General features: G+C 42.5%; 2 protein-coding genes across 4 annotated transcripts in view; both read right to left on the bottom strand.

Annotated features, from left to right (window-relative positions):
* Positions 1–555: 555 nt before the first annotated feature.
* angel2 (angel homolog 2 (Drosophila)) lies at positions 556–7,113 on the bottom strand. 3 transcript variants are annotated; one of them, XM_029733658.1, is made up of 9 exons: positions 6,919–7,113; positions 5,626–6,113; positions 5,238–5,467; positions 4,913–4,982; positions 4,098–4,519; positions 3,659–3,767; positions 3,473–3,542; positions 2,739–2,896; positions 556–2,249 (listed from the first exon to the last, which is right to left on the bottom strand). In XM_029733658.1, the coding sequence occupies exons 2-9, from the start codon at positions 6,104–6,106 to the stop codon at positions 2,101–2,103; spliced, it is 1,689 nt and encodes a 562-aa protein (XP_029589518.1). In that variant the 5' UTR covers positions 6,107–6,113; positions 6,919–7,113; the 3' UTR covers positions 556–2,100. The 3 variants fall into 3 exon arrangements, with proteins under 3 accessions (XP_029589518.1, XP_029589517.1, XP_029589519.1); XM_029733657.1 differs by lacking the exon at positions 6,919–7,113 and adding an exon at positions 6,355–6,515; XM_029733659.1 differs by lacking the exon at positions 6,919–7,113 and adding an exon at positions 6,355–6,515 and having other exon boundaries at positions 2,157–2,569.
* Positions 7,114–8,263: 1,150 nt separating this feature from the next.
* The window catches only part of galnt14 (UDP-N-acetyl-alpha-D-galactosamine:polypeptide N-acetylgalactosaminyltransferase 14 (GalNAc-T14)), a 115,941-nt gene continuing 100,336 nt past the window's right edge, over positions 8,264–23,868 (bottom strand). The window contains exons 14-15 of the mRNA XM_029733656.1: positions 11,184–11,303; positions 8,264–8,728 (exon numbers count right to left, since the gene is read on the bottom strand). Coding sequence (XP_029589516.1) covers positions 8,570–8,728; positions 11,184–11,303 — 279 coding nt within the window. The 3' untranslated portion in view covers positions 8,264–8,569. The remainder of the gene's footprint in view (positions 8,729–11,183; positions 11,304–23,868) is intronic.

Genomic DNA, 23,868 nt, shown 5'->3' with positions numbered 1-23,868 from the left:
TTGTTCGTTTGAGGGAAATGGGAGGTGTTTGAGCCACACCTCTACAGAAATGTGATCAAATTTGCCATTGTGCTTTCTATTAAGAACTATTAAGGCCCAATTACATCTCCAAATCATACAGCAAATTAGGGCGTTTTTCTTAGCATAAAAGATGAATGGTGTGCGTTGTCCGGGCGAGGTTGTATCGTTCACGACTGCACAAATAAAATAGGGCTGTGATTTATCAAAGACATGCGTAAATGTTGCAAATCCCTGAATCTCCATGTACCCCAGAATTGAGAATGAAATTGACACACGGTTGATAAATGAGGCCCCAAGTGAGATATATTTAATCTGATCATCTCGCCGTGCTTTTACACCTGCATCGCTTGCCGTTTGGGGTTTTAGGCTGGGTTTCTGTACAGCACTTTGTGACATCGGGTGATGTAAAAAGGGCTTCATAAATACATTTGATTGATTGATTCTCTGTCCACCAGTGTGCCTTAATCTCTGAGAGGTACTGTTCATACAATCCCTGGAACTCATTCAATGTAATGTGACATTATTACAGAGAGCTGAACAGGTACAGTGTGTCTTTAATTGCAGGTCTATTATTGCATTACATGCGGTACAATAGCTGTGACGGACATAGCCATAATTTTCAATATTAACATTATTTGATTTGAATCTCCTTTAGCCCAAGGGCTAGTCTTCCAAGAGTCCTTAAGAAATGTAAAAAATGTGAAAAACAAAAGCAAAGTAAAAGCACAAAGATCCACATTCCTATTACGAGTTACACCCCCCCAGCCCGTGTGCATATATGAATTGAAATACAACATAGCATACAGTATTACAATAACCTTAGACCGACTCGTTGTTCAAGATATTTTATGAATTAATCTCTTAAAACAACTATTTGGCAAGTTTTTTTTTTTACTTTCTGCCAAAGAGTTCCAGGACTTCACTGCTCTGAAACTAAAAGCAATTTTGCCCTGCTCTAATTTGGGTTTTGGTGGTCTTGGTTCTGCTCCATGTGTTTACGTCTTTGACCATATCCATTTATATAGTGATTGGTCTACCAGAGTGGTGAATTTCATGAAAAAGGCTCTTACATTACTCCAGACATTCAGAGCAGTAGTTCATTTGACAATGGATGATTTTTTTTATTTAACCAGGCAAGTCAGTTAAGAACAAATTCTTATTTACAATGACGGCCTACCCCGGGCCAAACCCTAACAACACTGGGCCATTTGTGCGCCGCCCTATGGTACTCCCAATCACGGCCAGTTGTGATACAGGAATCGAACCAGGGTCTGTAGTGACGCCTCTAGCACTGAGATGCAGTGCCTTAGACTGCTGCTCCACTCGGGAGCCCGATGATAGCTTGTGAGATTTATTTGAGAATTTGCTCTGGCATATATTTTGCAATCCTTCTGAGATTACAGGTGCCGATGATTTTGTTGCAGAGCTGTGAAATGTGTGATGACAAAGAGACTGTTGTCTAACAGTACACTTAACAGCCTAGTCTATAAAACCTCTTCTATGGGGGTCCCGCCAACTGCAAGGAGGGTAGTTTCTCCCTTCTCTTCGTATATATTAATACTTCCTTGGTAAGTACTTTGCATTCATTGGTGCTAATTATCAAACCCAATAGTACTGTATGTGTATGACATAATTAAGATATCTTTTTTTTATATATTTCAGTATTTTTCCTTATCAGCAGCACTGTTTGAAATGAATTTATCAACATTTATAAAAAATTCTTTAAATCTAAAAATGTCTATTTTCATATCTTCAACCAATGTAAAAATAACACTAAAAAGTTAAAATGTGTAAACATCTTGATGCAGTTGCTTAGATCTACACACTAGAGTCAGGCCACTGCAAAGCTCCAAATTCATCAATAATGTCTTTGAAATGAAAGTTCAACATCTACCAGTGTCAGTACCTTTCTAACATGTCCTGGGGATATGAGATCATGAGAGACAAAAGCCATAGTGAGCTTGTGTACAATTGGTGTTTGGCTGCTGGTGAGCGGTATGGATGGATTTATGGGTCTCTCCAGGTCTTTGACCCCCAGTTCTGTCCAAGGCGCTAACCCCTGAACCCTAACATCCAGTCTCAGGGGCAGAGGCGGAAGCAGGCCAGTATGGGCAGGTGGTCGGAGGAGTTGTGCTCATTGGGCAGCCCGTTGACGGCCTCCAGGTCTGTCTGTCCCACCAGGGCCAGTCTGGCCAGCAGCTGCAGCCCTTGTCTTGGCAATCGACCCTCTGGGAGGAAGACAACAGACATAGATAAAGGGATACTTAGCATGATAGCAGATACCCAAAGACTTCCAGTCATTGTGCTAACACTAGTTAGTTTTGTAAGCTAATGCTAACTAACTTCCTTCATACTGGAGACATAAAAATGGTATCCACTAGTTCATCTGACTATGGGGAAGTAGATAAAGGGCCTCTTTGCCAAAATCCCCAAGTATCCCTTTAAGGCCCTGAGTTTTTCCAGATGCGATCTTGATCAGGGAAAATGTAGCCATAGTTCCATAATGCAGCCTGGAAGTCTCACTCCACAGCCCACTGCACTGCAGCATCTACAGAAGTCACATTGCAGGACCAATCTTATTATAAACAATATTGATTATCAGATGCCACCCTGCTCCAAGATCCGTGTAACAATCAATCAACAAATCCTATGTGTTGTATATAGTGTGTGATGTCATGTGGTATACTGTGTGTGTGTGTGTGTGTGTGTGTGTGTACCTGGCTGAGTGGAAATGTCCCCGGTTCCTGCAGAGTAGAAGATGTAGTCCACAGTGATGGCTGTCCGGGAGTGACAGGTGGTGATCTCAGGCCTGCTGTCCTCTGTCAGGTAGTGGGAGTAAGCTGACGTCAGCCTCAGACCGTGCTCTATACTGGGTCTGGACATGGGGAGGGGGAGAGACACTGTCACACAGGGCACTGGCTTCACTTCAACTGCTAATTAAGACAGACAGTTGCTGCTTGAAGTTCAGACTACACTGGACAAACAACAAATCATCCAGAGATAGACTTGTCACTTCTCCCTATGAGCAGTTCCACTTGCTTCAAATTAACATTGTAGGGGAATGATGTAGCTAACTGCTGTCTCCTCCATTCTCCAAGGCATGCAAATGAAAGCGAGAGATGGGGGGAGAGAGAGAGAGAGAGAGAGAAGGGGGGAGAGACGGGGAGACAGGTGGAAAAATCAGCCTCGGCTGTCAGATGTGCAGACGCCAGTCAAAACAGATTACAGTGCTGTTGAGCAGCAGAGACTCAACTGTTTGAAAAGCATTTCAATTGAATTCTGTTAGTCAGAGGAACTCCTCCTGGTGTAGCACCTCTGACAGGATCAGATCTCTTACAGTGACGTGACAGAATGAAGAACTAACTGACTATAAAACAGCAGAGACTGGAGAGATCAAACTGTCTCAACTAAATTATTATTTAACCCTGAAATCCAACCGGAGCTAACTGACCTGTTCATAGCTGCCATAGGCTGTGCTGCAAAGTCCTGCACAGACAGGTTGGTGATTCCCCTGTCAACATCTGGGAGGAAAGAAGAATATTAACGTCATATACAGATCAGAAGAGAGAAAGGTGCATTTCCTCAGTGTTGAGGCTCTTCACTGAGCCAGTGTGGTGGATGGACTGTGATAGGTCACCTGTAGGGGCAGTCGCATACTGGCACTGCTGGGTGACACCCAGGCTAAGGGGCCAAATGGGCACGGTCAGGATCCGCTGGCCTCTGGGATTCTCCTCCTGCCCTGACACCTGCACACACACTGTTGTTTCAAGATGGGTTCACACCGTTTTGTCTAGCGCAGTAAATCAACTTGCTGTACACTAATGCGGTTATTTGGTGGTAAGCATAAAAATCGCACCGAACGGGCATTCAACCCAGGTTGAAAATGAATGAGAAATACTAGAGCATGATGACTTACAGAGAAGAGCCCAAGGAACATTTCATAGCAGCTCACATTTCATAGCAGCTCTCTCTGAACATTATGTTCCCTCTGCAGTAATCAGTTTCAGCCACAGAGCTTATTATCTCACTGAAGAAAGTGACAGAAAGAGGCTGGGTGTGTAGATGATGGCCCTCACCTTGCCTATGGGAATACCGTCATACTCCAGCCTGCTCTCCCTAACAAAGCTGTACAGGGGAGACCAGGGCACAGAGTTAAAGTCCCCACAGAGGACGATGGGACAGGAGCTGCCGTCAGGGAGGCGGGACACTGTACTGATCTCTGCCAGCAGCATGGCCAACTGGGCCAGCTTAATGTCCCCGCGCCGGGGGTTGTACAGGAGGTGTGTATTGGCCACACAAACGCAGTCCTCCGGCCTGGAGGATCCCGTGGGGCGCAGTAACAGCACCAGGCCCACGTTATCCCGGTCTAGCAGGGGGATGCCCCGGCGGAAGTACTCCACTGGGTGACTGGACAGCAGGGAGAAGCGGTCCTTCTTATAGACCACGGCACAGCCGTCAGGCTTCCTGCCTGTCCTCCTCTTGTACTCACACTGGTAACCTGGGGAAAGAAATGGGAAATAAATCATTACATCAAAGAAAATAGGACACACTACTCAAACTGTGATTGAAGTCTTCTACATTTTCTATATTTTTTTATTATTGAAAGAGGAAATATGTTTTGGAATACCTGAAGCGCTCGTGCTACTTCATTTTCTTCAGGAAAACCAAGTGGTTTGAGAAAATATTAATTACCTATGCCTGTGGCTCCCTCTAGTGGTCATATTATATGTAACCTCCAAAGGCAATATCACTTGCAGTTTCCTTTGTATTATTTTGACAGGCTTTCCAATTTCAATAGGCAGAGCTACAGCTCAAAAGAATAGGCTTAGTAAACAAAACAATAAGGGCAACACCGAGCACAAAACAGCAAGGGACTAACAGGGGGCATTACCTAATGCTTCTAGAGAGGGTTTGATCTGTTTTTCATAGTGGTCCTCTTGAACCTCCTGCAGACACATTATCTATAGAGACAAAGTTTGACTTCATTCCACAGTACACATCTAACATTAAAACAATCAGTGTCATCACTACTTTGACTTGCTCTAAGGGATAGGGACTTAAACTAGTCAAAACAGGGCCACTATGTTGTGTTCTCTGTTCCTTGTGATGATAATCAATGTTGGTAAATCTGAATCGATCACAAGCTAATAGATCATGTAAATGGTGGGAGATACTTTCTTGTACCATCAGTAATGATTCATAAGCCATTCACTTACATCTGCGTTGTGCTCTTTGAGCTCTTTCAGGATGTTGGAGAGCCTGTGATTCCAGTTGAGGATGGAGGAGCTACAGTGTTTGTACAGGTAGTTATTGTCATGTAGTAGGTCCTGGGAGAGGATGTTATACGACATCACAGAGAACTCAAAGGGTGGTTCTTGCCTCCCACCACCAGACTGTGGTCTGGACTTATAGCAGTGTGAAAAGTCCTCCCATTGTCTCTTTAGCTCTGGAAAGGCACAATCAAAACAATAATGGTTAGAAAGTTAATGACACTGCTTGACAGGGCCCATATTGGACTAAACCTAATCCACCTCAGGTTCATTCCAGATCAAAGAATAACGGTGTTTTCAAGAAAAGCGGCAGTTTTTGAAACCAAAGTATTACCCAATGCCTGTCTTGGTGGACTTGTCCCAGGAGGTGGTGGTGGTGGTTTCCCGTCTTTGAACCAGTAGTTGGGGCTGGTTGTGGCACTGCGAGCCTGTCTTGGTGCATACTCTCGTTTGGGGGAGCCCTTGGACCTATCCCCTGGAGCCCTCTCCTCTGAACTCCTCCTCCGCTTGTATGGAGGCTCCTTGTCTGAGCGCTCCATCAGTCCAAGGTGGAAGTGTCGATGAGGAAAACCGTGAAAAGGGAACCCTGGTGGGAGGTGTTGTTTGGACTGTAGTCTTGTCCAGTTGGTGTTGTGGGTATCTTGAGGTTGGAAGGCCCCTGAGAGGTGCCTGGTGGGGTGGGAGAGTTGAGGTGAAGGGGGCACACCCGGCCGACATGGATAACTGGGGAATTGTACGTTCCTCCAGCCGCCCAATGGGGCCTGAGTTGGGGGCAACCAGTGAGAGCCAAACGCGGTCAGGTGTCGAGAAAACATGGGTTGACTGCGGGAGAGAAATGATATGCACTCAGATCAAGCAAGCAGCAAACCATAGCTGGGGGGATGCGTTTTCTTTATAAAAGCATATCCTGTCATTCAATAGCACAACGATTTGCATAGGCGAACGAACTACCTGTGTTGGTGATTATGACCACCAACCATATTAGCTGGCTAAGCTAGGTAGCTAGTTAGCATAATCACAATAGCTAGCTGTTTAGTTGTCTGAAATGAGCGTTACAACTTACTTTCGGTCAACGTTTGGATAGACATGATTTAGGTTTTGATGTCGAGACATGAATATTATCTGCAAACATCACAGTGTATTCTGCAACACAGCGAACAAGTGTTTCTGCCAAAAACAAACCGGAATCTAGTCCTTCAGCGAATTTCAGTAGGCCATTTTCGAGTCCTCAAATTATGACGTATGTAAACATGACGCAATAACAAAGCGCTCCGTTCATTGTCATGGGATATGTAGTGTTTTCCATCATGAATCTCCAATCCAACGTAATAAAATGTACTGGAAGAAACTACATCTACCATTATGTTCCAATACGATGCAGACAAAAATGTCATAACGGAGGACATCGAAAACTCTATAAATGTCACTTTCAAATTGTAAAGAATTCAGTAGACTATACGATTGTATTATTGGACAGATTTCAGAGCAAATAATCGTAATTGATTAGCAAAATGCGCTCGACAAAGACTAGTTTATTTAAAAAATGTCTTACCCAAATAACAGGGCACTAGTTAGCTATTGCTAACATTACACCGGCCGGTATATCTGATAGCGTGACATAACATACCTGCGAATGATCGTTTACCCGTAGAAGTTAGCCAGGCATTTTCCTTTGAGTGAGAGGCTATTAGGCTATTTATTCTGAAATCCTTCCCTTTAAGCCGTGTTGCGGTCAACACCTCTTGACGTTCGTCTGTCTTTGTAAATCCATTGATATGCGGAACATTGTGGTCTATTCCTCAATGGGCTGATGTGTCGCTGCACCGCACTGGAAGATGCTGGTAATGCCGACCGAGCTGCCAGTGCTGTGCTGGTACCAGTAGCATCATACAATATTTAAGTAGTTGAATAATTGAAGAACATTTATACTAATTATACTGAAACTGTAATTCATCAGGGAAGGGGCCATTCCACCTTCTCCATTATAAAATGTTAGTAATAACCTTACATAGTTTACATGTATCACTGACGAACACAAAAATAATAACAAAAGTGTTCTGTATTTCTTTTATTTCCAGATTTGACATCGCAACAGTGGCTATTACAGTATGTGTGTCTGTGTGTGTGTGTTTTCAGGATCATAGACATTTTGTGTAAAGATCATCTCCATTTCAATGAAAAAGAATTGCGAATCATTAAATGTTTTTCACAAATCCTTAATTAGGATATAAAAATATTGTCATTTGACATGTGCATTCAATTTGCTGTCACAAATTCCACCATAGCGGCAAACCATCCCATATTAGATCACCATTGAAATGCCATTACGAAGACAGGATTTCTACATTTGAAGCAGAAGTTAGAAAAATAGTTGTGAGTGACAGACCACATGTGTTTCAATGACAACAGCAATGAAAAAGTGTGTCCCCTGTATTTCCATCTACAGTATATTAGCCCAGAATACACGACTTCAGCCCTGCTGAGCAGTGGTGTAAAGTACTTAAGTAAAAATACTTTAAAGTACTACTTTTTGGGGTATCTGTACTTTATTTTATTATTTATATTTTTGACAACTTTTACTTTGACTTCACTACATTCCTAAAGAAAATAATGTCCTTTTTTACTCCATACATTTTCCCTCACAGCCAAAAGTACTTGTTACATTTCGAATGCTTAGCAGGACAGGAAAATTGTCAAGAGAACATCCCTCCTGCCTCTGATCTGACGAACTCACTAAACACAAATGCTTCATTTGTAAATGATGTCTAAGTGTTCGAGTGTGACCCTGGCTATCCTTAAATATATATATATTTTTTAAACAGTGCCATCTGGTTTGCTTAATATAAGGAATGTGCAATTATTTATACTTTTACTTTTGATACTTAAGCATATTTTAGCAATTACATTTACTTTTGATACTTACGCACATTTAAAACCTAATACTTTTAGACTTTTACTCAAGTAGTATTTTACTGGGTGACTTTCACTTTTATTTGAGTCATTTTCTATTAATGTATCTTTACTTTTACTCAAGTATGACAATTTAGTACTTTTTCCACCACTGCTGCTGAGTGTCGTGTTGAACAATTGAATGTGCTGACGTCAGTCCAAGTCCATGCCATCTTATAAAGACTAATCTCAATGACCGAAAATACCCTTCACGCTGGTGTCCATCTCTATCTCTTTCTAAAAGCTCTTGGCTATAGTAAGCACTGCAGTAGGTCGTGAGTGCCCGTAGGGTAGTCCTCCTCTACAGGAAGGCTTGTGTTGTGGGTGGATCATGAGAAGGGCATCTCCCATCTCTGGGTGTAGGCTGTCAGTTCACAGGGGCTGATCACCAGCATCTTGCTGCTCTCGATGCCTTCCAGGGCCATTTCACTGTCCAGGCAGAAGTGGGAGACCAGGTGCTCCAGGTGGGTGCCTGACTTCTGCCATCGCTGGAACACAACAGGTCATACAAAGATCAATAACTATACTGTACACAGAGACAGGCATTCTAATGTAATGAAACTGTTATTGTCCATTAATTGTTTCTGAACTCCATTGGTTCAAATAAATACTGTAAAGAAAAGGAGTTTGGGCAACTATTGTCCAATATTAACCCCGTAATGTCGACTTCTTATTTAGCTAATGATCTTTATTGCATGTCATGTGCAGGGCACTGTTACAGTATGGGATGCCATTATCTATCGTTGCTACTTCCCACTATTCACCACTAGATGTCCCTCTTTACTTAATTTCTGCCGTCACAATAATCGTTCAGAGCAGGGAATTAGGCTACTCTTTACTCAGAATTGCTGATACCGTTGAACTAATTAGCATATAAACAAAACTACAGGATATTAACAAACATGCAAGGAATTTGTCATTGTCTCACGGATCCATCACTGGTTAGATAGCTGACAGGCAAAGTCTGTTGCCAAGACTAGTGGGGCATATCAGGATCATGTATCCCTCCTCAGTGGTAGAAAACAATACATTGAATATGTGACACAGAGATACAGCTGTCTTTGTTCCACTGTATTTAGACTCAGTGAACAGAAACAAGCGCTGTTCCATTGTACCCCTGATCAAAGCAGCAAAGACTCAAATTGCCATGACACATTTTTTCCTTTTTTTATGAAGCAAAGGGAGACTACACTTTTTAATTAAAAAAGAAAATAATTCAAACTAAATCAATTAGTATTCAGTGCCTGTGGTGCCTTGAAGTCATTGTTCTTGTTACTGGCTGTTGAAGCACAATTGATAGTAAAGCACATTCGTGGGATGCTGAGAGCCTCTCTGCTGTAGCCTGCAGTGGCCTGAGGGAACACATGAGCACGGTTGTAATTATCTATCTTCATTGCACAGTTTCCGTCTTGTGTGCCAGGGGTGGAACATGCTGCTCTGGGAGCCTTCTTAGCAGGAGGAAGTAGTTTATACCTGAGCAACTTCTGATAGCGGCTGGGGCTACTGTTAACAGAGCACTGTTAATATACTGAACAAAAATAGAAACAACATGTAAAGTGTTGGTCCCATGTTTCATGAGCTGAAATAAAAGATCCCAGAAATTTTCCATATGCACAAAAAGCTTATTTCTGTCCAATTTTGTGCACAAATTTGTTTATATGCCTGTTAGTGAGCATTTCTCCTTTGCCAAGATTATCCGTCCACCTGACAGGTGTGGAATATCAAGAAGCTGATTTAACAGCATGACCATTACACAGGTTCACTTTATGCTGGGGACAACAAAAGTACACTCTAACATTTGCGGTTTTGTCACACAACACAATGCAACAGATGTCTCAAGTTTTGTGGGAATTGGCATACTGACTGCAGGAATGTCCAACTGAATGTTAATTTCTCTACCATAAGCCACCTCCAACGTCGTTTTAGAGAATTTGGCAGTACGTCCTACCGGCCTCACAACTGCAGACCACGTGTAACCATGCCATCCCAGGACCTCCACATCCGGCTTATTCACCTGCAGGATCAAAGGTCTGAGGAGTATTTCTGTCTGTAATAAAGCCCATTTGTGGAGAAAAACTCATTCTAATTGGCTGGGCCTGGCTTCCCAGTCAGTAAGCCTAGCTCCCAAGTGTGTGGGTCTGTGTTCTCCCAGTCCCACCCATGGCTGCACCCCTGCCCAGTCATGTGAAATCCATAGATTAGGGCCTAATGAATTTATTTCAATTGACTGATTTCCTTATATGAACTGAAATTGTTGCATGATACGTTTATATTTTTGTTCGGTATAAAATCTACCTGCAGATATAGAGCTCTAGAATGTAGCACTGCCTTATCTATCTATGCAACACTCACTTGACTCTGACAGAGCTGTGTATAATGTTTTAAGCATTCTATGTATCATCTAATTCCCTCTCACGATCCCAGACACTAATCATTATCGCCACATATTCATGATTCATCTGTCCCTGCAGTCTCGACCCAAACAACAATGTTAACACACTTTACAGTCATGCATGCTGCTCAAAACACCCTCCAACTCATAAACAGTATCTGCAGACATTCTGCACAAACCAACTCCTCTGTTTCTTGTTTTGTTTTCCTTATTGTTTACCATGAATGTCATAATGCATGTATGACCTTTCAGACAGCCTCAAACCATGTAAACAGCATCGCTAGCGTACTGTTAGATAAGCCGAAATAGACTGAGGACCTTGCCTCTGTCTTAGGGTGCAGCAGCAGCCTGGTGATACAGCCAGAACTCAGAGCTCTAAGGTACACTCTGCTGGGGCCTCTACACTGTGTGAAAGCCTAAGTGAAAGTTGATTTATGGCTTTCAGAAGTGTCTTTGCTCGTTTACGGCAGGGGGCTGCGGTGGCAGTGGCGGGCCAGCATGATGTGGCATGCTGGGTGTTCAGGAGAGGACGGCACCCTCTGGGCTCTTACTTGTTTCCCGTCGCTGATGTTGCAGGGCATGAGCAGGACCTGGGAGGCAGGGAAGGTAGTGGAGAGAGAGAGGCAGTGCTGCTGCTGGCGGATCTGCTGCCCGTGGGTGTAAATCCACTCCTGAGGAGAGACATACACTGTTATTACAAACAAATACCACAACAACAACACACTATTAATTCAGTCTAATACACTCTCACTACACAAAAAGCACAATGTACTGTACACTGAGTGTACAAAACAGAAACCAGGTGAAGGCTATGATCCCTTATTGATGTCACTTGTTAAATTCACTTCAATCAGTGTAAATCAGGAATGGGCAGCTAGCATGCGGCCCTTGGCCCCAATAAAAAAAGTTTTGGTCTCAACTTACAGTTGAGAGTTAGAATAATAGAATACACAAGGTGCAATTTTGAAATTTGGTCGTGCATCAGCAATCACTCAATTAACCCATGTCAGCTTAATTTTTTTTAGATTGGTAAATTAGTCTAGCGGCTAATTTACTACATTGGTAAATAGTCTAGTGGCCCTGGGCCACTGAGGCCCCTCATGATGACTTCTGTTTTTTTGTGGGCCCTACCCCCTTCAAAGTTGCCCATCCTTGGAGTAGATGAAGGTGAGGAGACAGATTAAAGAAGGATTTTTAAGCCTTGAGACAATTGAGACATGGATTGTGTAGGTGTGCCATTCAGAGGGTGAATGGGCAAGACAAAAGATAGAAGTGCCTTTGAACAGGGTATGGTAGTAGGTACCAGGTGCACCGGTTTGTGTCAACAACCGGTTTGTGTGCATCAAGAATGGTCCACCACCCAATGGACATCCAGCCAACTTGACACAACTGTGGGAAGCATTGGAGTCAACATGGGCCAGCATCCCTGTGGAATGCTTTCGGCACCTTGTAGAGTTCATCCCCCGACGAATTGAGGCTATTCTGAGGGCAAAAGGGTACGCAAATCAATATTAGGAAGGTGTTCCTAATGTTTTGTACACTACACACATATGCATGTAGACACATTTACACACAATCATGAGATACTGATAATACAAAATGACATATTGTTTTCACTATGAAAACACCCACAGATGACAGACTGGGTATGTATGTGTGTAGGCTACATCCAATCATGAGGCAACCCAATCCCTCTACCCAGTCCAGCACACACCACTACCCACGCCTCCAGTCCATCTGTCTCTGGGAGTGGGTTCACTGTACAGGAACATTCCATACATCATGAAATAATAAGAGTCTGTCTCTGTAGGTCCAGCCCGGGGAAATGTTACTGAAATGGCATGCTGGAGATTGACACACACATGCACGCACACACACACACACACACACGCACATGTGCGCGCCAACAGTTCACACACAGTCAAGTCTCAACAATGGCCAAAACCCAAATGAAAAACAATAAATACTTTATGTCCCATGTCCCAGACCGAGACATTCTAATTTCATTGACCACTTAAACTCGTAAACGATGTAGAAGCAATGCTGCTAAGCCTGTCTGTGTATGGTGGTGCATGCACATCCAGCCACTTTCCATGGTCTAGCTAGCTTGCAGAGGATTTGATATTGATCCAAGGATCAAATTATTCACACATATTAAGTCATGAATCCTAGTGTTTTATGGTAGAATGTCAGACAGAAAGCCTATTTTTAAATGCAGTTGTTAAAGTCCCTGGTACCAGCTGCCAGGTGACATCTCTGTACCCATATGTCCTATACAGGCCAGATGCAATCCACAACAAACTGTAGTTTCATTTGATTTTATAGTTGTAGATAGGTCTTCTTCCCCTGAGCCCAAAAAGAAACAATAAAGCATCTGTGTCCTTGTCTGGTGGAAAGCTTGTATTCTTGTAACAGTTGTCACGTTCTTGGATTCAACTTTTGTACACTTCCTTGAAAAGATGTTGTACATGGTTAGTCTGTGTAAGTTGTCTAAATACGGCCGTTCCTCGCCAAGCTATATCATTTACCACTTATGTATGCTTGCTTTGACTGATTTCCCAACAGCAAGAGCAAATTGAGAGCTACTGATTTCACTCAAGGGACTCATGTACATTGAATTACATGTCGAAACGGTAGATCCTGTCAACGGTTTTGTTTGGCATTAAAGAAACTTGAGTTGTTAGCAAGCGACATCTGAGGGCCAACGCCAAGACATGAAGAGGATGGCTATGGACAGTGCATTCGTAAGGTATTCAGACCCCTTGACTTTTTCAAGATTTTGTTACGTTACAGCCTTATTCTAAAATGGATGAAATAAAAAAAATTGCTATGAGACTTAAAATTGAGGTCAGATGCATCCTGTTTTCACTGGAGTCCACCAATGGTAAATTTAGTTGATTGGACATGATTTGGAAAGGCACACACCTGTCTACAGTACCAGTCAAAAGTTTGGAAACATCTATTCATTCCAAGGTTTTTCTTTATTTTTACTATGAGAAACAAGATTCTCTGGTCTGATGAAACCAAGATTGAACTCTTTGGCCTGAATGCCAAGCGTCACATCTGCAGGAAACCTGGCACCATCCCTATGGTGAAGCATGTTGGTGGCAGCATCATGCTGTGGGGATGTTTTTCAGCGGCAGGGACTGGGAGACTAGATAGGATTGAGGGAAAGATGAACGGAGCAAAGTACAGAGAGATCCTTGATGAAAACCTGCTCCAGAGCGCTCAGGACTGGAGTGAAGGTTCACCTTCCAACAGGACAACGACCCTAAGCTCACAGCCAAGACAAAGCATGAGTGGCTTCGGGACAAATCTCTGAATGTCCTTGAGTGGCCCAGCCAGAGCCCGGACATGAACCCGATTGAACATCTCTGGAGAGACCTGAAACTAGCTGTGCACTGACACTCCCCATCCAACCTGACAGAGCTTGAAAGGATCAGCAGAGAAGAATGGGAGAAACTCCCCAAAAACAGGTGTGCCAAGCTTGTAGCGCCATACCCAAGACTCGAGGCTGAAATCACTGCCAAAGGTGCTGAGTAAAGGGTCTGAATACTTACCATAATTTCCTGACTATTAAGCGCACCCACTGAATAAAAAAATATATATATTATTTTGAACATAAATAAGCCGCACATGTCTATAAGCCGCAGGTGCCTACCGGTACATTGAAACAAATGAACTTTACACAGGCTTTAACGAAACACGGCTTGTAACAAAAATAAATAGGCTTTAACGAAACACGGCTTGTAACAAAAATAAATAGGCTTTAACGAAACACAGCTTGTAACAAAAAATAAAAAATTAGCAGTAAGCTTTAGTTGTCTTTTTGCACTGAGTCAATTCCTCACGCTGCTGTTTCCAACGTCTTATCATCAACTCATTAAGACCAAGCTCCCGTGCAGCAGCTCTATTTCCTTTTCCAACAGCCAGATCAATCGCCTTCAACTTGAAAGCTGCATCATATGCATTTCTCTGTGTCTTTGCCATGATGAGGGTGACAAAATGACTACCGTAATCAGAATGATGGGAAGTTTGAGAGCGCTCGATTTAATCTAAAAAGTAAACAAAAAAGTTGTTTGACCTTATCCCGTTCGGCAATTTCATTGGTCTAATGAAAGCTTCATGCCGGCCAAAAACTGAGCACGTCACAGAATGTTTTTTGGAAGAAAAAAAATTGAAAGCGGGAAAAATCCATATATTAGCCACGTCATTGTTTAAGCCGCGAGGTTCAAAGCGTGAGAAAAAAGTTGCGACTTATAATCCGGAATTTACGTTATGTAAATGTGATATTTACGTTTTTTAATACATTTTCAAAAATGGCGAAAAACGTGTTTTTGCTTTGTCCTTATGGAGTATTGCGTGTAGATTGATGAGGGGAAAAAATACGATTGAATCCATTTTAGAATAAGGCTTTAACAAAATGTGGAAAAAGTCAAGGGGTCTGAATACTTTCCGAATGCACTGTATTTGGAGTCAATTAGGAAGACATGTAGTGAGTGACCACTGAGCAGCAGCAGTAATGACAACCTTCCCAACTGGTGATTCCTATACTAGATGTTTATCAAGGGCACACAGCAGGAAGTGTAGGTGTGTATGACAACACAAGAGCGGTCCCATGGTGATCGCTACATGGGCATGCTATGAAGAACAAAGTGGCTATAGTCATAATTGATGAGCAACATGACCTATTTGCTTTCGACCACAGTGCTGTCCAGGTGCCATTGATATTGTACAAATCTCTGATCACTAGAGATATTAACCAATGGAGTGTTTGAAAAGTAATGCCATTTTCTGATGTGGCGATCTTAGTGGTGGAGGTGTCAGAGATGAGGGAGCCCAGAGGATTGAATGGGTCCAGAGTGAGGGTTCATAATGAATGCTAAGAAATAAAGACATTAACCTCAATAAACATATTCAGGTTACACATTCTCAAATACCATAAATATATACACATTACAATTACTATTGGAGAATCCTGCATTAAGCAGAAATAAACTAGGGTACACATTTTTCTACCATTTGGGATTTAGCAACCATTGCGCATGCGTTAAGCCTGTCGCATGCTTCCTATATGAAACAGTTTGCTCATATTGAATGATGACGTTTTTGTTCGTTTTGGTCTAGGCCACTTTGTCAGTGATTGGTCAACAGTACTACTCCTAGTAAGAGTGGGATCTATGGAGGGATTCTTCAATTAAGTGTTTTTGTCATTCAACGAGAGACAAATAGTTTTCTTGCACATTTTTTCACTTGAGAACTACGGTACCAAACATCTTAGTTAGATGGAAAGTTGCATGACTAAGACATCCTCACAAAAATGTGTAAATTAATGACAGATTTCTTAATTTATCTTAGATTACTTCAGACTATTTTGAGGACGTGTACTGGCTATATTGTTGCTACAGGGTCTCAAGTGGGACAAACAGTAATATTGCCGCTTTTTTTCTAGTTTTTCAAGTGAATTTCTTTTAAGGTAGTATGCAAGGCACAGACATTCACTTCGCGTAGCCGAGTTCTGCTAGGAGCAAACCGAACCTAGTATGCTGGTGCCTTTACCCAAACCATAGGATAATTGGCGCTCTCGAACGCAGAAGGAAAAAGGAGCACTGCTGAAGGAACAAACATTTCACCTAATCAATAACGAGGAATCAAAGGTAAGTTCTTACCATTACTTAATATAGAAATAGCAATCTTACTACCAAGACATGTGCACTTTGTAGTGGTAACATTTATACACCAAAAACATGATTCATTTAGAGTGAAATTTTCTATCATCCATTTCTTTCTCTTTACGGGTAATTATAAATGTACCGGAGGACATCCCAGGCAAACATCAAGCTGTAACACTGACTTGAAGAGAGAGGAGCAGCCAAGGTAGGCCTAGAAAGTGGGTCAAATGAGTTAGTGCTACGTTCAGCCCGTCAAATGTGTGGACCACGTTTCCAAGGGTTTTCATTCCCCAAGGGCAGGCAGAAATAAAAAAGGTCACACAAAAACAAAGTCCCATCCAGTCTCCCAGCCACAAACCTTAACAATTGGCCTATATGGATAGGGCCAAATTGAAATGTTTCTTACAGAAGATACAGTACCAGTCAAACGTTTGGACACACCTACTCATTCAAGGGTTTTCCTTTATTTTGAATATTTTCTACATTGTAGAATCATAGTGAAGACATCAAAACTATGAAATAACACATATGGAATCATGTAGTAACCAAAAAATAGTTAAACAAGTAAAAATATATTTTAGATTTTAGATTAGCCACCCTTTGCCTTGATGATGAAGTAGCTACCCTTTGCCTTGATGATAGCTTTGCACACTCTTGGCATTCTCTCAACCAATTTCAATGCACTTTTATGACTCAGAAACTTCAACTACAAGGTACTTTTTTCAGCTCTCCTATCTGTGCCGTTGAGGAACTAGAGCAAGCACACTTGTAGCTGTTTCGTTTGGAACACAACCCTGTATCCTCGCCATCACACAATTACTGTTGTTTTCGGAATCCAAAAATGGGCCATTATAACTCGTAATCTGGGTCAGGTGGGCATGATTTGAAGGCTTGTTATATTGCCAAGATGACTAGCTAAGTTAAAAAATAAGATCTTACAGTGTTAAGCTTTCACAAGGCAATTCAGAAAACATGAAAATGTTGGTGCGCATAGAAAGGAGTTATGAGTGGATTCAGGCATGTGTGCTGCTTTTCTTCACAATAAACAAAGATACGCTCATTCTGTTCAGAACAACCCATGACGACATGTCATCTTGTAACTGTACATCAAACCTAGTGATCATAAACGTTGACACAGTATATGACAGGAATTTTATGATTTGGAGATGTGTGAGATTTGGAGAAGTGCACATTTGATTGTATTTATTATAGTCCTGAACATCTCATCTTTCAAAATACATCCAGTCATCATCAATTTTCAGCATTTCTCTCACTCAGACAATAAAACATTTGCAAAAGTTGCCCAATTAGTGGGAGGGATGGGGGCAACTTCTTGTCGCACGCGGTGCTCAAGTTCAGAATGGCTGTCAGTCAAAACCCATACAGCACTGTGAAGCGTAGACCCAGAACTCTGACGTCATTCATAGCATGTTACTGTACAGCCACTATGTTCCAATTTAGGCGCTTGTTAGAGCCCAAGTCTGCCATTTTCAGCTTATATACAGGTACAAGTGTAAAGGGCTACCAAGCTCTGCAATAGCCTACACTGACAAGTGTACAATATCACAGCTAGCATTTCATGATTTTTAAGGCTTTTTTTTGTACATAGGTCTACATCAGCATGAAATGTTGATATGCTATTTTATACTCCATTTCTTATGAAATACACTGTTCTACCCTGAGAATACAGCTCATATTGTTTATGACATGTTTATCATAAGAGCTGGTCCACATGGATCATCAGTCATTATCTTTCCCTGCAGCAGTCACATCATTAGATTACAGCACTGCTCCAATAAGAATCACATCACCTGGAAACACATCACAGAGGATAGGGCCTAGCGTGCGAGTTGTTGCACATACATTATTTGTGGCAATGTGCACACAAGTGTGTTTGCGAGCTCGTGCCTATGTCTATCAGTAACAGCAGCCTCGCCAAAGGCCTGTGTGGGGGTACTGTGTTTCGCTGTGGAGGTGACACCAGTAGGCCAGTACAGCCCAGTAGGTCTGTCTCTTGGCAGAACAGAGTGGAGGTCTGTAATAACAAGGCCCAGCTGGGGTGTGTGTGTTAAACGGCAGGTGGGTGGAGATGAGGGCTGCTAGCAGATGAACAGGTCAGAAGGCAGAGGGTATGCACATATCACTGCTTAATAGGATAAACTGCACTGTGTAAATGTGCTCTGTATTAAATCTAATTACCCTGCGGTAATGGCACAGCTTTTTACGATGTCCGTTGTGGCACGCCAATGTTCATTTAATATTAATCTAGCATGGCTCGAAGTCTAGGGGAAGAAGCTGTGTGCAACTTCTGGAGACAGACACACAGTTGCTTTTAGACGCTTTATACTAGAGCACAGACAGACTGGTTGGATAAAGGCTGAGTGAAAACATCATTCTAGTCCTTCATATTGGCAGCTGTGTTTTTGTCTGAATCTCCTTCCACTTCCCTGTTTTAATCAGAACACCTGAGAACCACCAGTCTGGATCATAAGGAACAGCTGTGGCCATACTAAATGTACTTTGAGTGAAGCCTAGCTATCAATTCTAGGGAAATAAATGTTTTTGTAATGTTACCCATAATGTTCACCTAATGTTTGAGTGTCCACTTTTCTGTTATTTAGTGGAACATTCTATCTATTTTAGCAAAAACCTTCTGAGAACCTTTTAAAGCATGTTTTTGTGTTAAAGTTAGGAGAACCCATAATGTCAAACAGAACTTATTTACAACGTTCTTATTTACAATGTTCTCAGAATATACAACACTGAAGTTCTAGACGCGTTTTATGGGACGTTGCAAGAACATTCATGTGTCCAGTTTTCTGAGGGTTCTGAGAATATTACATCAATGTATCACCAAACATACACAGAACATGGTTGCCATGTTCTCATAATATATATACAATATTAATGTTTTAGAGCTCTGATCTTCCTGCTATTCCACCATGTCCGTGTCAGGGATCAGTTAATCGGACTATTCTCTCATCGTTGATTTGATTGACTTATTTCATGAATTTAAGGGCTTTCTGTGTATTCGTCTAATTGTGGGGCATATTAACCTGTTTCACCTTATAATCCTGAATCACTATGATCAATAAAACATTTTGAGTGTACTTTTAGCACATTTACATCAAAATGCATTCATCCTATTACTTACACCTATCAAGTTGTTTCAGCTTTACTCAAAGACCTAGGGAGAAGGGGTTAGGGTTTCTTCTAGACAGGGCCTAACTATACTGTCCCTACGGATATCCATTATTGGGACAGTGATTAGGGTGTTGTGCTTATTGGGCCAGTATAGCTAGGCCCTGCCCAGAAAAAACCTTAACCCCTCCTCCCTAGGCACTTGTGTAGATCTGAAACAAATTGATAGGTGAAAGCAATTGGGTGAATTCACTTTGAAGTTAATCTCAGCTCTGTTAAAAGTACACTCAAGAAAAACTTCTATTGATCATAGGGATTCAGGAGTACAATTAACAGGTTAATATGCCCCACCATCACCAGCTATACAGAAAACCCTTATATTGTTTAAATACGTAAATCAAATCAATGGTGAAAGAACAGTCAATTTAACTGATAACTGAAACAGACATGGTGACGTAGCAGGAAGATCTGAATGCCATGAACCAAGAGGTTGTGAGTTCAAATCCCAGGTAAGGACATGTTGAATAATAATGGATGCATAAATTAACATGCACAATGTAATCATGTACAGTATGTCACAGTGTGTCAAATATGTAAGTTGAAAACACGATGTTAAAACCACTGTGTGAGTATCTCAAGATGGCGCCAGAGAACAAGGCTGATGTTTGACGTATTCCTAATTAATTGTGTTTTTTTGTTTGTTTCTTTGCGTTATTTGTAACTTATTTTGTACATCATGTTGCTGCTACCGTCTCTTACGACCGAAAATAGTTTCTGGACATCAGAAATGCGATTACTCACCACGGACTGGCAGAATCTTTTTTTCCTTTAACGAGTCCAACGAGCCTGACATGAATGATAAACTGCTTTCCCGGGAACAGGCCCAGATCTCCGTCATTTGCGTGAGAAAAAGAGAAAAAGGGGCCAGAGGGCGGGCTGCCTTCTGAGAATTTGTAGGTGATTGAATAAACCCCCACTTCCTTTCATTCTGCTAGCAAACGTGCAATCTTTGGAAAATAAAATTGATGACCTACGGAAGATTAAACTACCAACGGGACATTCAAAACTGTAATATTTATGCTTCACGGAGTCGTGGCTGAACGACGACATTATCAACATACAGCTGGCTGGATATACGCTGTATCGGCAGGATAGAACAGCGGCGTCTGGTAAGACAAGGGGCGGCGGACTATGTATTCTTGTGGTGCACGATATGCTGGTGCACGATATCTAAGGAAGTCTCAAGGTTTTGCTCGCCTGAGGTAGAGTATCTCATGATAAGCTGTAGACCACACTATTTACCAAGAGAGTTTTCATCTATATTCTTTGTAGCTGTCTATTTACCACCACAAACCGATGCTGGCACGAAGACCACACTCAATCAGCTGTATACGGCCATAAGCAAACAGGAAAATGCTCATCCAGAGGTATCCATTTTACCTCATTTCTACCAGCATATTAAATGTGCAACCAGAGGGGCAAAAACTCTAGACCACCTTTACTCCACACACAGAGACACATACAAAGCTCTCCCTCGCCCTCCATTTGGCAAAAGCAGGAATCACCAGTGACTAGATCAATAAAAAGTGGTCAGATGAAGCAGATGCTAAGCTACAGGACTGTTTTGCTAGCACAGACTGGAATATGTTCAGGGATTCCTTCGATGGCATTGAAGAGTACACCACATCAGTCATTGGCCTCATCAATAATGCATCGATGACGTCGTCCCCACAGTGACCGTACATGCATACCCCAATCAGAAGCCATGGATTACAGGCAACATCTGCACTGAGCTAAAGGCTAGAGCTGCCGCTTTCAAGGAGTGGGATTCTAACCCAGAAGCTTATAAGAAATCCCGCTATGCCCACCGACAAACCATCAAACAGGCAAAGCATCAATACAGGACTAAGATCGAATCGTACTACACCGGCTCTGACTCTCGTCGGATGTGGCAGGGCTTGCAAACCATTACAGACTACAAATGGAAGCCCAGCCCGAGAGCTGCCCAGTGACATGAGCCTACTAGACGAGCTAAACTACTTCTATGCTCGCTTCGAGGCAAATAACACTGAAACATGCATGAGAGCACCAGCTGTCCCGGAAGACTGTGTGATCACGCTCTCCGCAGCCGATGTGAGTAAGATCTTTAAACGAGTCAACATTCACAAGGCCGCAGGGCCAGACGGATTACCAGGACGTGTACTGCGAGCATGCGCTGACCAACTGGCAAGTGTCTTCACTGATATTTTCAACCTCTCCCTGTCCGAGTCTGAAATTTGCATACCGCCCTAACAGATCCACAGATGATGCAATCTCTATTGCACTGCACACTGCCCTTTCACACCTGGATAAAAGAAACACATATGTGAGAATGCTATTCAATGACTACAGCTCAGCGTTCAACACCATAGTACCCTCAAAGCTCATCACTAAGCTAAGGATCCTGGGACTAAACACCTCCCTCTGCAACTGGATCCTGGACTTCCTGACTGGCCGCCCCCAGGTGGTAAGGGTAGGTAAAAACACATCCGCCATGCTGATCCTCAACACAGGGGCCCCTCAGGGGCGGGTGCTCAGTCCCCTCCTGTACTCCCTGTTCAATCATGACTGCACGGCCAGGCATGACTCCAACACCATAATTAAGTTTGCCGATGACACAACAGTGGTAGGCCTGATCACCGACAACGACGAGACAGCCTATAGAGAGGAAGTCAGAGACCTGGCCAAGTGGTGCCTGGACAACAACATCTCCCTCAACGTGATCGAGACAAAGGAGATGATTGTGGACTACAGGAAAAGGAGGACCGAGCACGCCCATTGACGGGGCTGCAGTGGAGCAGGTTGAGAGCTTCAAGTTCCTTGGTGTCCACATCACCAACAAACTAACATGGTCCAAGCACACCAAGACAGTCGTGAAGAGGGCACAACAAAACCTATTCCCCCCCAGGAGACTGAAAAGATTTGGCATGGGTCCTCAGATCCTCAAAAGGTTCTACAGCTGCACCATCGAGAGCATCCTGACTGGTTGCATCACTGCCTGTATGGCAACTGCTCAGCCTCCGACCGCAAGACACTACAGAGGGTATTGCGTACGGCCCAGTACATCATTGGGGCCAAGCTTCCTACCAAGCTTCCTACCATCCAGGACCTCTATACCAGGCGGTGTCAGAGGAACCATAAAAATTGTTAAAGACTCTAACCACCCTAATCATAGACTGTTCTGTCTGCTACCGCACGGCAAGCAGTAGATGAGCATCAAGTCTAAGTCCAAGAGGCTTACATTTACATTTTAGTCATTTAGCAGACACTTATCCAGAGCGACTTACAGTAGTGAATGCATACATTTCACTTCATGAATTCGTTTAATGTTTTTGTTTTGTTTTTTGTTTGTACTGGCCCCCCGTGGGAATCTAACCCACAACCCTGGCGTTGCAAACACCATGCTCTACCAACTGAGCCACAGGGAAGGCTTCTAAACAGCTTCTATCCCCAAGCTATAAGACTCCTGAACATCTAATCAAATGGCCACCCAGACTATTTGCATTGCCCCCCCCCCCCCTTTTACACCGCTGCTACTCTCTGTTGTTGTCATCTATGCATAGTCACTTTAATAACCCTACCTACATCTACATATTACCTTAACTAACAGGTGCCACATTGACTCTGTACCGGTACCCCCCGTATATCGTCTCGCTATTGTTATTTTACTGCTGCTCTTTAATTACTTGTTACTTTTATTTCTTATTCGTGTTTTTTTAAATTGCATTGTTGGTTAGGGGCTCGTAAGTAAGCATTTCACTGTAAGGTCTACACCTGTTGTATTCGGCGCATGTGACTAATACAATTTGATTTGATATTCCCAACCTTGCCAACAGACAAAAAGAGCTGTGAATGGATCAGTGGTTCACCAATCAGGGCTTGAACAGTAACAAGGCGTGATGTGTAATTAAACATTTTTTTTGTTGAGAATATTTCTTTGGGACCATCAGGCGACATCCCGACAATTGATACACAGAAATGTTCTTGCAACGTTCCCATGAAACGCATCTAGAACACAATATCTTACATTCTGAGAACATGGCAAACATGTTCTGTGTATGTTTGGTTGGACATTGTTGGAATATTCTTCTAACCCACAGACAACTGGACACAGGATTGTTCTTGCAGGAATGCCCTAACCCTCAGAAAACTGAACATGAATGTTCTTGCAACGTTCCCCTGAAACGTGTGTAGAACATTAATATCTTATATTCTCAGAACATGGCAACCATGTTCCGTGTATGTTAGGTAGGACGTTGATGGAATATTTTCCTAAACCACAGAGAAATGGACTAATGAATGTTCTTGCAACGTTCCCATAAAACATGTATAGAACATTAATATCTTATATCCTGAGAACATTCCTTGCACATCACAGCAACAT

The sequence above is a fragment of the Salmo trutta genome, chromosome 35 (assembly GCF_901001165.1).
Source record: "Salmo trutta chromosome 35, fSalTru1.1, whole genome shotgun sequence".
In the NCBI taxonomy this organism is placed as follows: Eukaryota; Metazoa; Chordata; class Actinopteri; order Salmoniformes; family Salmonidae; genus Salmo; species Salmo trutta.
The sequence above is the reverse complement of the archived record's forward strand: the minus strand, read 5'-3'. Positions and strand labels throughout refer to the sequence as shown.

Excerpts from the sequence above, each read along its gene's own strand:
- angel2 (XM_029733657.1), bottom strand. The coding sequence starts at position 6,404 with ATGTCTCGACATCAAAACCTAAATCATGTCTATCCAAACGTTGACCGA. Across the intron at positions 4,520-4,912 it reads ACCCTCTCTAGAAGCATTAG|GTTACCAGTGTGAGTACAAG; the intron begins GTAATGCCCCCT and ends TTCTTTCCCCAG. Across the intron at positions 3,768-4,097 it reads ACGGTATTCCCATAGGCAAG|GTGTCAGGGCAGGAGGAGAA; the intron begins GTGAGGGCCATC and ends GTGTGTGTGCAG.